The sequence below is a fragment of the Empidonax traillii genome, unplaced genomic scaffold (assembly GCF_003031625.1).
Source record: "Empidonax traillii isolate 1590-97213 ecotype Southwest subspecies unplaced genomic scaffold, ASM303162v1 scaffold872:size346822, whole genome shotgun sequence".
Taxonomy (NCBI): domain Eukaryota; kingdom Metazoa; phylum Chordata; class Aves; order Passeriformes; family Tyrannidae; genus Empidonax; species Empidonax traillii.
Genome location: NW_020956065.1, coordinates 128518 through 144084, shown reverse-complemented (window position 1 = coordinate 144084; position 15567 = coordinate 128518). Strand labels below are relative to the sequence as shown.

Here is a 15567-nt window from a genome sequence, read left to right as displayed (position 1 = left end):
TTCACATAAACAGACAAAGATCTACATTCCACAAGACTGTAAAAAAAAAAAAAAAAATCCTCTGCTTAAAGGACTTTTTCACTGATTTCTGGGTCAGACTTCTAGGGCACTTAATGTCAAATTGAACAATAATCAGCACAAATACATCTTTCTAGTTTAACACAAAAAAAACCACAACAAAAGGTTTGTCTGCATCAAGAACCTTCTTTTTCAGAATATATTGCAGCAGCCCTAATTTACTTAAAGGGACATCATTATGTGCAAGATACCTACCTGCATCCGCTGCAGTCATATCCTGTTCTAACTTCAATTTCTGCTGGCTGATTTTGAGCATGGATTCTTCAATAGTCCCCTTACTGATTAGCTTTATGACTTTTACTTCTCTGAAAACCACAAAATAGGATAAATTCATTTTTATATTTTCTTTGGATCAGTGCAAAGGGGAAGGATGCTAGGCCTTTGCTGGCAGTGGTTTAAAGCAAGGATGAGGAAATGAATGAAAGGGCAATACAAAGAGCTCCTAGTTTTTCTTTCTGGAACAACTGTGCTCTGTACTGCCAGAAAATGAGTTTTCTCCTGCACTCAGCCACTTGCAAGAGTCTGGACAGTCACAAAAATCTCCATTCATACAAACAAGTCAAATTCCCCTAATTCCATATTACAGTTGAAATACCTGTTATTAAACACATTCTAAGGTTTCACTCCTTATGATAGGGTGGCATGTAAAAGCTTAGAAGTCTCTTGAAGAGAACATTTTGGCCAAACAGTCCCAAAGACTTCAGATTTGCCTCGAAACAGTTCCCAGTACCAGAAATTTGACAATTTTAGAGAATTTGAGTTGTAGAGAACCAGAAAAAGGATAAGAATGTAAATAAGGTTTGGTCTGGCAGGACAATTACAATTCCTAGCTGCCATAAAACACAGAGCTGGTTTACACAAGTCTCTGCTTGAAATGGAATTTTTAATCATAAAATTTTGTCCTTTTAGCCTCCTTTGAGAGTTTGCCTCCAAGAAAACCCAAGTACAATTAAAAAGAGTCTTACCTTGTCTGACCTACTCTGTGGCATCGGTCTTCTGCTTGCTTATCGTTGTATGGGTTGCAATCAATGTCATGAAGAATAACGACATTTGCTGAGGTCAGATTAATTCCCAAGCCACCAGCTTTGGTTGACAGAAGGAATACAAATATTCCCATATCTGTATTGAACTGATCTATTAGATGTATCCTGCAGAACATAAGACACCATGCATCAAGGTCTTGGAAAAAACACCGCGCTGGCTCCAGAATTGAATACAGAAGTTTGGATGATGAAAGGACAGTGACACTGCACAGCATGTCAAAAGTACAGATGTTATGCAGAAGGGAAAAGGGTACCAACAGTCCTCAGCAGTGACCAAAGAAACATACCGAGTGACAGATCAATAGCAAGGAATGAAAAAAGGCTTGGAAAAAGATTTTTGATGATCACAGAACATAAAGAAAGAGTTGGAGGATGGGAAAACTGAAGCACATGAAACAAATGGGGAGGCAGGGGATGAGTTTTGCTTCATGACTGTCTTCTGTAGCAAATGCAAGGGCAGTGACAGAAATCAGCTGTAAGAGGGAAGTAGCACCAAAAAAAATTTGATTCTTGTCCTGAAATGAAGGAAAAAAACATCTAAAATACCTTTTTTTTTTTTTTTTTTAGAATTTCTGCGACAACAAACATGCACAGCTCAAATACAAGAAAACCGTTGCAACGTTTTCAGCTGTAAGGGCAGACTAAATGATTTGTCCTAGAGAAACAAAGGGGTTTATCTGGCTATTGTAACAGAAATAAACTGTACTTGCAAGGAATAGCTACATGTAAGGTTTGGTTATGGCATACTGTCACACAAACACACCACGAACTGCTGAAGATACAAGCTTTCCATTTCAACGGGTAAGACTGTAACCTGACAAGCTAAAACTCATCTTTCAGCCTCATCCCTGCTAAAGTTAACTGAAATCCAACATTAAAGCCCTTCCACAGTCAATGCCCAGTGATCAGAGATTTCTATACATTGGAAAAGAAAAGTAAGGGTTTTAGGTTACCTCCCTTTCTCCAAACACGCATTCGCTTTTTCATCTTTGGAAAAAGAGCCACATACCGATCAGGTATCTGTGTTTTTCCATCCAATCTGATATATCTATGTTGTCTGTGTTTTAGGAAAACTTCCAAGATATCCAGCATCATAGTAAACTGGCTAAACAACACAACTCGATCACCCTGGAAATGACAAAGCAAAACAAAAGTTTTAAAACATGTCAGCTATGAACTACAGAAATTCTTTATTGGTGCAAATAAGTGACTTGACTTTCACTGAAACTCTATTTTCCAAACTGAAAGACTAAACTGAAATTCATCAAGTCAGGACAGACTTTCACAAAGATATCATATCCAGTATTTCCGCTACTGTTTAAACCAATGTTTGTCAATGCAGGGACATTTTACTTACTGTGTACTTAGGTGACTCAAGCAAATCACATATCAAATGCATTAATCACAGATCCACTCCATCCATAAACACCAAATTCTTTTCATCAAAACCTTAAATTTAAATGATATTCCATATAGTTTAGAGCAGTAACACTCTTTTGTCTGAAAGAGTCAGACACACAGTGCACACTTGTGTAAACTTAGGATCCCTCTGAAGCATCATCGTACATGCTTATTTGTAAAATAACCTTGTTTGAATCTCAGGGCAGGACTCCAAGCAGGGATCTCTTCTTAACCTTTACATGGGCTTTACACATACATAATTATTCTAACACAATACAGTCTTACTCAATTGCTAAAAGAAGGTGAAGTTTATGGGGTGTGAAAATTACTCAAGACCCCAAATATTGATAAATGTTGATAACTTGGATGAATATTCTGAAACTTGCAAGAAGTGGGAAAGCTTCTTTCAGTTGTCTCTAAAGTGACGTGCATACTCAGGACTGCACATTAAAAGCTGTAAGTACTGTTCTGCACATGCACTAAATCCACCATAATACACCACAGCAAAGCATAAGGGTTGTGTATACAGCTAACAGAGGTTAATTTAACCAGTTATTTAGAGCAACTCTTTAAGTAGAGAGGAAAAGAAGTTTCAGCCATCTGTAATACCTTTTCTTTAAGGTCAGAGAGAATGTGTTCCAGTGCTCTAAACTTTCCAGAATCCAAGATCTGATCCATGTCTAACTTGAATTCACCGATGTGAGAGTATTGTTTACAAAGCAAATGAAGCTCAAAATCTGTCATTACTGTCATATCTTCAAAGATAAGGTCAGGGTTAGCATCACAATGTGTGGGTTCCTGTTAGCAAAAAGGGAAATAATGCAATACACATTGCATTAGGAACAAAACACCACACAAGAACATCCAGAATTTCTGAAAGAAAAAAAGTAGCACACCTAGACATGGACAAATGCCAGAGAACAGCTCATGCAAGGAACATTAAGATGAACTCTGCAACCCCAGGTTTACAGTAGAGGTTCATTATTTCACTAGCTTTTAGCTTTTACAAGCATTTCTACTACAAAAAGCTAAGCAGTATATGGTCAACCTCCACAGCAATTACCTAGCTCCCATCAAGCCCTATGACCTTTTACCCCTTTATCAGATCTTTTCCCCTGAAGACACACTCCCTAAAAGGGAGGTTCAATCCTTGGACAGATGGTAGAAGACACGGGAAGGCCAGCCCAAGATGTAGGCTGGGGTAGAGGGATTTCATGCCTGGAAGAAAGAGGAAAAGAAAAGCCACATCTGGAGAGTACAATGGCATGAGTAGGAATAAAAAGGGTCAAAAATCCTTCATAAACCAATAGGTCACTTCTTACCTCCTCCCCAGCCTTGTCTGGCTTCACTGAAAACAAAGCTGAAGAATATTCAAGGCCAGCTGCAGCTTTCTTAGAGAACCAGCTGCATGTTCAGATTTTTTTTTTCATACTTTAGAAAGAAGCAAAAATTTTCCCCAAACTCCTCAGGCATTAATTCCAGCCACATCACAAAAAAAAAAAAAATTTCTCCACGCTTCCATACTTATTCCTTCCTTACTTTAGTTGTGTACAGCCTAGCTTTCTTGCTACACAGAAAACTATTAAACTCAAGTGTCCACCCAACATTTTTTTTTTCCTAAGCACTTTGGCTTTAAATTTTGGGGTGGAGGGAAGAGGTGCTAAGGGGGAGCTAATGAAAAGGAGATGACTGTAGACACACAACTGTTCTCTCCATCCTAATATCTGATACAAAAATCAGTGCTAAACGCAAACAGAGCTTGATTAGATGCAGAAAAATAGAAAGAGGTAACATTTAATTAAGTTTTTGCAAAGACATACTTTTGACCGGAGGACTGACAATAAAACAAACAAATCACAACCCACAAAACAACGCTTACTTAAGTTGCATTAAAAATTCTGAGAAATAAAGGATTGCTCCTGAATCTCATCCCCTTACCTTGAGCATAAGCGTGGACATGGTCCTGAGCTTGTCAGTCGTGTAATACTGACGATGCAAGAGAGGGTGATTAGCCATTTTTCTAAGTTGCATCATTGCATTTCCCATATCAGAGTTCTTCTCTGTAAACAAAGAAATAAGGTATATTTTGTAATAATACATAGATGCCCGATTCATCTTTATCTCTCAGGAGAACTTTATTCTTAAGAACTGAATTTGAAATTGCACCTATTTCCTGAACTTCAGAAAATCTCACAGAAGGACATAGTTAGTTTATGAGAATTAGACATTTCTACAAAGGAAAGGCTTTGCAGTCACGCTCAACAAATTTCTCAGCATGAAAAAAAATCCACCAAAAGGAAACAAGACCCTTACATACCATTACTTTTAATAGTTTTCTTGAGCTTGTTTAAGAGATCAAAATAAAGTTGTTCCTGTTTCTCAGACATGGCACATAATTCAATGAGATCTTTCTTGGGAGGTAGTTGTTTAAGGACCTGACAAAACAAAATCATACCAGATAAAACCTGTACCGCTGTGGACAGTCAGTAATTCTGTAATTCAGTACTACCTTACAAACCTGCTTTTAAGCCACGCTACTTATTTTCCCCATCCCAACTCCTTTCATCGGTTGCAACTTCACTGACTTTGTCAGCAATTCGATATACTCAAACCTTGATTTGGATTATACATCAACCCCCACACCAAGTAACGTGGTCTGCACACTCCACTGCATGAAATAATATTAGATGCAATACCCAGAATCTAATTCCCTGTTAATCAGGGTTACCCTCTTCAGGGCACTGACTACTGAAGTCTGCAAGTTCACATAAACGTTTTTTTTTTTTTTTTCAGATCAGTAAATTTTCTCTTTCTTTTATAAATGCAATTCTAAAAAGAAGAATTTAAATAAGTTTTGGATTTTTGAATAAAAAAATCTTTTGATGATGGCAAAATAACAGAAACCACGCATTTCTAGTCATACACAAATACATGTACATTCAATCCTTAATCCCTTCAGTTAAAATGCCATTACTATAAAGTCACAAATATTTTCATGATCTGGAGGACTTTCCACTTCTTTTCACTTAGTGCACCGAAACACTATTTGGTGATCTTTCATTCCTGAAATTCTCAACATTAAATAGACAGCAAACATCAAAATACAAAGCTGCACCAGGTTACATTTTTACTTGCAAAAACCTGAAAGATAGCTCAAGCTTCTTGCTCTTGCTAGATAAACAGCTAAAACTAGCACTACCAAACATTTCACCTTATATTAAGCTGCTGGTCTCAAAGATTATCAGGCTTTTAGATAATATGAAACCATTATTTTAAAGATAAAATATTACCTCATCTTTTACTCTTCTCAAGATGAATGGTTTTATTATCTGCTTTGCATGTGCAATTCTCTCCTTTTCATATATGCTTTGTTCTTCAGCACTCTTCTAAAGAAAATATTGCAAGAATTCAACTATAGCGTTAAGTTTTCAGCTGTGATACCACCACCTTAACTGTTATAACTTGATGGAAAAACCCAGCCAGAAGAGACATATTTAACATGACCATTAGTACTCTGAGATATCCTGTTATGACATATTTTACTTTAAATGGTTTATTCCATTGTTTCATTTTCTAGATTTTCATAATCCCATTACCTGTTTCCGTAAGACACCAATAAAACACAAGTTATGCAGCAACCAGTCTGCTAGCAAAAAAAAGTTATTTTCAACAAGAGAATATACGATACTTACTGTTTTTGAAGAGAACATCCTTCGAATTTCACTCGTGCTACTGCTGAACATATGTGGCATGACAAAATTCAAGAGGGACATCAACTCCAACAGATTATTTTGAACTGGAGTCCCTGTTAGCAGCAAGCGATTCTTGGCCTGTTTGTCCAAAGTGGGAAGAACGGCGAGAAACATTGGTCAAACAGGTTAAAAGTTACTATTGGTAGAAACAACACAGCTATGGAGAAGTGAGAAAATGAGCTTGGTCTAAATAATAACTGTTTAAAGTTATTATATATTTGGATCTCATGGAATAATTTCCTTGTTAAGTCAACAAAACTGCTTCCAGATCTGTGGGGAATTGCGCACATAAAAATTTAAAACAATCCAAAAAAAGCCTTCCTGGATTTATTTTCTCAATTGTTCTGTTAGCGTTTTGTTTTGGTTGCTCTTGTTGCAGGGTTTTTTTGCTGTTTTTTTTCCCCCTCCTTAATGACTATGCTTATTGTTGCTCCCATATTAAGTTCTCTAATGCTATACAGTACTTATGCACAAGTTTTGAATTGCAAGTAAAACCCACAGTTTTATTGCTTAAAGATCAGCTTCTTAAAAAGGCTATTGATGAAAACATTTTAAAAAGTAAGTCGCAGTAAGTGATCTTAAAGGTATTATTACTATTGGACAAGTACTACATGTACTTGACAGTTAATATTCCACTTCCCTTCTGCTCATAACTACAGAACAGAAAAACCAGGAGTTGTCTCCCCTAACCCAACAATAACTAAACCTCTTACATTGATTGTCATAAGGTGCTGGTAGCGTACAGAGCTCATGTTCTTGAGCATATGACCTTCATCAAAAATGGCATAGTTAAGTTTCAACTTGCGGAACAGTCCTCGATCTTCTGAGCTACTAATTGCACAGTTGTATCTGTCAGAGAAAGATATCACTTGCACTTAAGTCTGTTTTTTAAAACTGTTATCACAATCAAATCAAATTCTCTAAAATTGCTAAGAGTTGTGGAGAGAATACATGAGGGGCAGCGAAACTGTCTGGAAGTAACTAACCATAAGGCAAGGTAGTTTACTACTGGCATATAATTACAGTGTACTTGATGAGCCAACACTCTCTGTAACACTTTCCAAAAAGCTGTGCAAATCTATTACAATGTAAGATGTATCTGTCAGCATGTACAGATAGTATCTAAAGCATCTATGACATAGTATCTTACACAATAATAAAACTCCAGTTAACCGTGACCTGAAAACCAAATCCCAAAACTGTCTGTTTTGCTGTACCACTAGAGGTCATCAGGACCTCACTAAATCTCACTTTTTTGTGGTTTTATAACTGCACTTACGTAGTTACGATCACATTGAAATCAATGACTTTATTAATAATGTCCAGTCTGAGATGCTTCCTATCTTCTAGAGATCCTACAAAAGGACAAAACAGAATTACAGTTACATAAATTTATATACATATAAAAATTACAGATAGTACACAGAAATCATTCATCATTAAATGTGTGTATTTAAACAAATGTCTCAAAATAATGCTTCCATGAGCAATTCATCTTTTCTTCAGCTGACCACAAGTAACTGTATCATTGGATTCACTCCTAAATTGGATTCCTCACCATAGTAAAAAAGGACATTCAGCTCAGGACACCACAGATGAACTTCTCTTATCCAGTTATCTGTAAGACATCAGTAAAACAAAAATAAAGTCATTTATACCTTATTATGTCTTATGTAACTTCACACCTCAGACTTGAAACAAACATCTGAGTTTAAAGCAAATCTCTTTAAATCCTCCTGAAGCTTAAGAAACATTATGTCTCAATATTAGAAAACTGATAATATATAAGAAACTGAACAACCCACAACTGGGCTTTCAGTAACTCTGGCTTAACCAGCTTGCACTTTAAACTCCTACACAAACAGACCCTGTATGATCTGTAACCACCATATAAAAATAACACAATGCTTAACTTTGCAGCTTGATTTGTTCCCTAGACAGTTAATTCCTCAGAAAGCAAATCACTTCATTTGTCAGTACTTGCCTCCAGAATTGTGTCATCAGAAGAGACAGTGCCTCTGGGAGCAGGCGAGGGAGCCTGACAACCCGACCCAGCTCCAGGTGTGCAGCCAGCAGAGAGGCTGTGGGCAACTGCTGTGCCCGAGGGGAAGCTGTTTGAGAGCCAACACCAACCACCTCTGACCCCAAACCACAGCAGAAGGGGGACTCAGGTAAATGCCACTTGGGTATGGGCTGGACCCAGATCAGAGGACTGAGGAGATGCCTCCAGAAAAGTGTTAGGAAAGCTGCCAGCTGCACTTCCCAGGCATCTCAGAAGTCTTAGGCCAACCTGCCACTACAATTCATGAGTCTCTAAGGCTGACTTCACAAAAGCACCTTTGTTCACATATTTATGTACACCTCAGGTTTTAAGCAATATGCACGCTTAAGAGCTATGAATAAAAAAGTATGTTCTAATGGACTCTGAAAGCATACTAAAAATGGCAATTTTGAACAGCAGCTGAACACACCAGAAGCTTTTCTGATATTTTAAGAGAAATTTTTGAAGCCCAGATAAGTATTTTATATTAAACTCAGCATTTACTTTCTAAATTCAAGTTTTACTTTCTCCTTTCTATAATCATTCAACAAAACCAAATTTAACTCCATCAAGAACCAGTTTCTGCTCAACCTCATCAGCTTTGCTGACATATTTTATTCCACCATATTCTTCCTACTTTCAACTGAGGCCATAAAACAATCACAACACATAGTCAGCCTCATCATTTTAGGATTTTGATCTGCTTTGACAGATGCTGTGCAGCTAAGAGGAAAAAAGACACCAAATGTTTCAAATGTCATGAAACCTGACCCTAAGCACAGCCTGAAGAGTTGGAATTTCAGCCAATATTTGGTAAGTAAAATGATTACTTTGCTACACAAGTTCAAATTCTAACAAGCAGCTTTATTTTTTGCAAAGCACATAGATCATTCAAAAAAAATTCCATGCTAGGTCTAATTAATTCAGATCAAGCATGTCTTCAATATGGTTTGCATTCCAATTCAAGTTACTTAAGGAGCTGAATATCACCATAAGAAAATCAAGTTTTCTTTCACTAAATTATCTTTGCTTCAGTCTGTCAATGATTGCCTCTTTTGTTTTTTTTTTTTTTTTTTTAACAAAGACATATTTTTGAAGCTTAGAACTTACCTAATGTTGAAGCTGGCACAACTATCAAATGGGGACCTCTATTGCCCTCTTGGTAGAGATAAGCTAGAAATGCAATAGCTTGAATTGTTTTTCCCAAGCCCTAAGAGAAGACAGATCCATTTAAACAAAACTTACAATCTGTAGAACATAATAGCATTTTGTACACATAAGTGAATTACAGTGTAGCACAGACTCAGTAAAGATTAGAATTCTGCTTAGAAAATTTTTTCTGCTTAACCACACTTTCATAGAAGACAATTCCTCCTTATGTAAAACCTCAAACTCCATTTCAGCTCAATATTTGAGCAACAAAAACTCATCTTTTCCATTTATGAAGTTTTTCATTTTAGTGTAAGTAAGTTCATCCCTCAAATCATCTTCAAAAATTTGAACCAATGAAAAAAAATGATGACTTGGAAACAAAACGTTTACTTCCATTTGCATCAGCTGTACAAAAGGTATTCCAGCAACATCTGAAATGGAATTTAATATGGCAATCGTATTTCTTTAAGATAAGCCTACATTTCCACCAGTACTAAGTTTCATGTTTTCTGTATCAAGCATTTAAAAATTTATCTTATCTATCACAAAATAGGCACATTCTTACAAACATGAAACACACAGAAGTTGAGAAACACAGACTGATAGTGCAGCAAACCAATCCATTCATTCAAGGTTCATCACAAGATGAAAGCAGCCACGATTAAAAGCAAAGGACAACACCCTTAGCAGTGGCATTACTAAGGTTTTTCTGTTGTACAGCTACTGGTGGTGTCAGCCCTTAACAGAATCTCCAACCCATGAGATGGTGAAAATGCTGCTTCTGGAAAAGCAGAAGAGGTTTCTATGCACTTAGTTTTTCCTGTATTGTTAACCACCTCTTTTGAAACTGGTGGAAAAATGTAGAAGATAGAGGCTCACTGCACTAAATGTTGGACAAGTAGAGTGAATTGTATTTATGTGTAAGAAGCTATCAAAAGCATGGTTTGAGAACAATCTCTTAAGGCAGAAACTGCTTCCATTGTATTAGAAGACACCATGTGACTTGCAATTATCAGTGGCCATGAATCTTAGGCTACACCTTTGACTTTCAGAGCTCAGCAGCTTCTAAGCTTTTGGAGAAACTGTTTGCAATTTAAGTTATATTAGTGAAAACAGCTTACTTATAATCTGCTTGAAGTTTTCAGGAAAGGAAAGAATTTAACAAAGTACATTTTTGCAAACTTTAAATGATTCTTAAGTAATCAGTTTCACACTTACCATTTCATCAGCCAATATGCCATTCAATCTGTGTTTATACAGCAGTGCTAACCAGTTCAAACCAATCTTCTGATACGGCTTCAGTTTCAAACTGTTATTAAAGAAAAAAAAAATCAAGCTTGATACCACCTTTTATTTGTTTCCTCGTGAAACACAACTTTACACTTATGGTAATCACAGAATGGCAAATGTTACATTGCCTATATTTTAATAGTCCAGGTCTCCTTGTGTAGTGAAAAACACAAATTTAATTTAATCAGTCACCTGAATACAAAGAGCATTTCCAAAATGAGTTTATCTGAATTTTCATAGATCTTAAATGATCAAAATGAGTAACACAATAAATACTTTTCTAAAATCAGTGATGCACAACCAGCTAAAAGTAGTTACAGAACTGCTAATTTTAAAAATACACTATAAATAAGTGGCATTTAGCAGTTGCATCAGTAAGTTTGCTCTGTTGTACAATTACTGGCTGTGTCAGCACCAAAGCAAAACCCAAAGACACCCAACCCACGAAACACACTCAACAGCAAGCCACCTAGTTCAGAACTTTTTGCCAGAGAAACATCACTGACAAGCTCACTCAGACAGTTCCTTCCTCTCAGGTTTTATTTTCACATAGTTGAGAATTCTTTTGCTATTTACCACTAACAGTCTAATTCAAGTTGATATTCTGGCACCTTTGTCCCCACTTCACCCCTACGCTTCCTAATCCTTAGGATAATGCCTTCTACCATATCCATTTCCATTCCTCCTAAGTTCTCTCTTTATTCCTATCCATTTGGAGATTCTTACCAATTTACCTCTCTGAAATAAATCCTTCCCCAACACATCCCTGGTGCCATTTCCAATGGATAAAATGTTCCAGATTATTTTGTATAGCTCAACTTCCTGACCAAGGTCTTTTGTCCAGCTGATAAACCTTCCAAGTTTGCTCAGATTCATTTCAATTTGGCATCTTTGAAACTGCTAAGATCACCTACAACAGAAGCAGGTTTGTTTGGGCTTTCATTTGAAGTAAGTTGACAGCTCATGATCCCGTTGCTCACGGTTGACTTTTACATCCATCAAAAACTGGAGGAAGTAAAACAAGGTCTTCAAGTACATCTTACTGTCCAACAGCCTTGTAAGTATAAAAAAGGGAAAGATACCTCCGATTCAGAATGGAGGGTTGCTCTATGTTCCATCCACAACCTCCATCTTCAGTAATCCTGGTTACTTGTTTTGTCAGTTTATTTGAAATGTCTTCACATTTATTCATGAGCTTTAAAACCACGTCCCTCTCCTTCAGCAGTATCTTGCAGTTCCACACTATATCTTCTGACAAACCAGCAGTCTTAGTCATTTTTGTAAACTGCAAAATAATAACAAAAAAAAAATATTCTATGAACGCTGGTAACAGCAGCAAAAGTGCTACAGTGAAAATCCATTACTGCAGGCAGTAATTAATTCAAGTAGGAGACAGCAAAAGAATCCAGATCTTCTCTCAAAACTTCCAATACTCCTTATACGCTTTACCCACTGCAAACTGTGGATCCACACTGAAGGTCATCATTAGAGCTCCCTGCTCTGTAAAACCTGAAATCCTAAAAGATTCAAATTCTCTGCAGAGTTTCTAATGAAAAATACAGGAGCATCAGACTCAAAATCCTCAGGGGGAGGTAACATTTAGCATAAAGCAAGCTTTGAAGGCCAAGGCCCAGCAACAGAACAAAACCGCAAAAGGAAGAAAAAATGCACTGAATATTATTAGATGTCCTTTTACACACACCCTACTACATACTAAAGATATAAAATGTAAGCATAACATAGGCACCAAGGCAGACCAATGAACCTATAAAGAAAGTTATCGGATTTTTTTAGGAGCCTGTGTGGGGCTCAGTATTATTCATTTTCAGTTCTAACTCTAGCATGAAGGGCACATCCAGATTGGACTTAGGCATACTGGAAAAAAAAAAAAGTGTGTGTGGGGGGGATAAGAAGTTTCCCTAAACTATGCCGGGTTTTCTGTGGTCACCAAGTACTGACAGACACAGAAGCCTTACTTCCACCACTTGCTTCCTCCAGTTCACACTAGTTACTTGTTATTTTCTTCCTCTAAACTTCAAATCTTCACTACAATATGGAAATTCTCCATGTCAGAGCCAAGAAGCCGGAAGTTGTGTCAAAACATGCTCTCCAGGCCCATGAATTTCTCCTGAATACCATTTCGTGCCATTTGCAGAAAGTGTAAAACCAACTAATAAAAATATTTCTGCAGTAACTGGGATTACATTTGTACTTACAGTATTTTCATGCTTATATATGCATATTTCACTGTAAAGGACAGACTATTTTTAATTAATGGATTTAAAGAATTCTTATATTAAAAGATAAGTCATTTCCAAACAATTTTTTTTGAATTTTAAACCAGGGATCTGTTAAAATTTAGCACAAAACTTCAGATACTTACGTCCTCCAAGAATTCCTACCATAAAAAAAGGGATTGCATGATACAGCTATTTTGTAGCTCATCAATATTGCCACATTGCAGAGTAAAAGCAAGGTTTTTTAAGGTGAAGTGTATAACTAGACAATGCTTTCATAAAAAAAAAAAAAAAAAAAAAAGGAGAAACAGAGTGAGGCAATTACCGTTTGAGGGGGAGGTGTTTTGGTTTTTTTCCATTTTAAACAAATCCCAGAAAGTTTAGCTACACTCACAGGACAAGGAGAACGCATGTCAAACACCTGCAAAGAAGTTTTCTAAATAGACACTTCTATTTAGCAAAAAAAAGAACACTGTTTCTAACAGGTGACTACAAAATACCAAGATTTGTTTTGATGCCTAAAGTTCTGGTTAGCATGATTAGAAATCCTGTAATCCATAAATACAGGTAGGGAGAATTAAGCCATCTGCTACTAACAGAAATTGTATTGTTTCATGTCAGCACATTAACATGCAGCTCCAAGTTGCAACAAGAAAAACTTTAGCCACTGGTTTGCATGTGAAACACAGGGTGTTACCCCGTTGTACAGAACACGAAGCAAATCCACGGGTGGCCTTTGGTTTACTAGAGGTTATAACAGCTTCCCAAGTTCACTTTTTTTTTTTTTTTTTTTTTTCAAATGAGGCCCAAAAATGTGAGACCATCACAGACAAGTGAACCCATGAGCTCTCACAGCACACTTTGAACTGCCACACCAGCACATTCTGCCTGGGCCTACTTTACACCACTTGCAGGTGATGCAGGATTTCACTTTACTGCTTAAGGGTGAAAGTCAGCCTCAGCCTCGATCAACCAACTCCAGTTCCACTTTAAGCAGTTTCCTGCACCGAGAGAGAAAACCATCACTGAACGCTGTCCCCTTGCACAAAAACTACACATGACATCAGATCAAGACACAGGGAGGTGGCCTTTCCTATCCACCCTGTCCTGAGCCTGTTCTGAACCTTTGCTTCACCCTGCCCTCCACATGTGGAAGAATGTCAACGACATTCTCAGTGCTTGACCCTCCCTCTCCTGGCTCTCACAGCCATGCTTTCTGATGACCACCCTTTAGTTTGTCTAGCCCTGGATCCCCGTCTGTTCTCCTTGTGTTCCAATCCCCTATTTCTGCAGCAGAGGTGCTCCTCATGATTTCCCATTTGACCACCACATCTCCTTCCTCTTCTGTCTCAGCTCCATGCCTGGGCTTTGCAGAAGCACCTGGAGCCACCCCTCCAAACCTTTTGCCTCAGTAAGGAATGTGCAATTTTAGGCTGTGAATATGATGAGCACTGAGAAAGGCAATCTCAGAACACAAATTTTTTTCTCTGTATTTTAAGAGTTACTAGATCAAGTTAAACATTTGTCTAAGTTATCAGCTCCAAAGAATAATTATTTTGAAGTGCTCTTATTAGTTTCTCAGGTTTGAAAATAATTTAAATCCATTAAAAAAAATTAGTCTAACTTAAAAAGGTTGTCTAGAAAAAAAAAAAAGACATTCTAACTTCTGTCTTCCAGGAATAAAACATTTATTTTACAAATAAGTAGGCTTTAGTTTTAATCTCAGCCTGAGAGCCTTAATATCTTCCTTAATTCTAATAATGAACAAGTGATAATAACTTCTAGTGCTTTACACTGTGTTACAAAAGATACTATTACAGAAAAGCAGACCTTGAAACTCAGCCAATTTCTTTAATGCTGTAACTGAACCAGCTCTCTCCATTACTCTAACCACTCATTAATTGCTAGGAAAAATGCTGGGTTACTGAGCTACTGGATCTTTATAAACAGTTAAATTCACACTGATACAAAACATCTGCTAAAATCTGCTGCAAACCACTTCTACTTTGGGCAAGTATTCACAACGCTACATAAACATGTGGTTGCTGACAGCAGCAACCTTTATGAAAGACAAATTTTGAACACAAACAGGCCCATGCAGCTTTTTTTACTGTTAATTTTTTTACACAGAGAACAGGAGAACAGCCCTGTAGCAAATATTTCTGCAAAGAATTAAGTTCAGGCAAAATCCAACAAGTTTAGAAAGGAATAGCTGTGTGACAGATGTTCTGTGAGAAGCCAAAGGCTTGGGGCAAAACGGATTTCTTTTGCAGCATACCTGTACCGTGTACTTTTTTTCAAGTATCCTCCTTTTGTCTCCCCCCTCTCCCCTTGTAACACAACATACAAAGATCATTTTGTTTTCCTTAAAAATCTGTTTAGTATCTCTTGCTGTTTTGTGGTAAAATATTTCGCCCTTCAAATAATAAATGTTATTGTTTTACACATATGGAAGAATTTCATGCATACATCAGTGGGGGAGGTTTCAGAATAAATACTGACGATAAAACACACCAGTTACTCTGTAAGAGGGCCTGTGTACAGTTACTGCTTTAAAATCCAAACCATTAATT

General features: G+C 37.1%; 1 protein-coding gene across 1 annotated transcript in view; it reads right to left on the bottom strand.

The window, feature by feature from the left end:
- The window catches only part of SMARCAD1 (SWI/SNF-related, matrix-associated actin-dependent regulator of chromatin, subfamily a, containing DEAD/H box 1), a 39539-nt gene that overhangs the window by 608 nt on the left and 23364 nt on the right, over positions 1–15567 (bottom strand). The window contains exons 10-23 of the mRNA XM_027902419.1: positions 11840–12042; positions 10686–10776; positions 9426–9525; positions 7833–7892; positions 7554–7629; positions 6988–7123; positions 6215–6352; positions 5813–5908; positions 4840–4957; positions 4461–4582; positions 3132–3320; positions 2131–2249; positions 1044–1226; positions 274–383 (exon numbers count right to left, since the gene is read on the bottom strand). Of these exons, the coding sequence (XP_027758220.1) occupies positions 274–383; positions 1044–1226; positions 2131–2249; positions 3132–3320; positions 4461–4582; positions 4840–4957; positions 5813–5908; positions 6215–6352; positions 6988–7123; positions 7554–7629; positions 7833–7892; positions 9426–9525; positions 10686–10776; positions 11840–12042 (1741 nt within the window). The remainder of the gene's footprint in view (positions 1–273; positions 384–1043; positions 1227–2130; positions 2250–3131; positions 3321–4460; positions 4583–4839; positions 4958–5812; positions 5909–6214; positions 6353–6987; positions 7124–7553; positions 7630–7832; positions 7893–9425; positions 9526–10685; positions 10777–11839; positions 12043–15567) is intronic.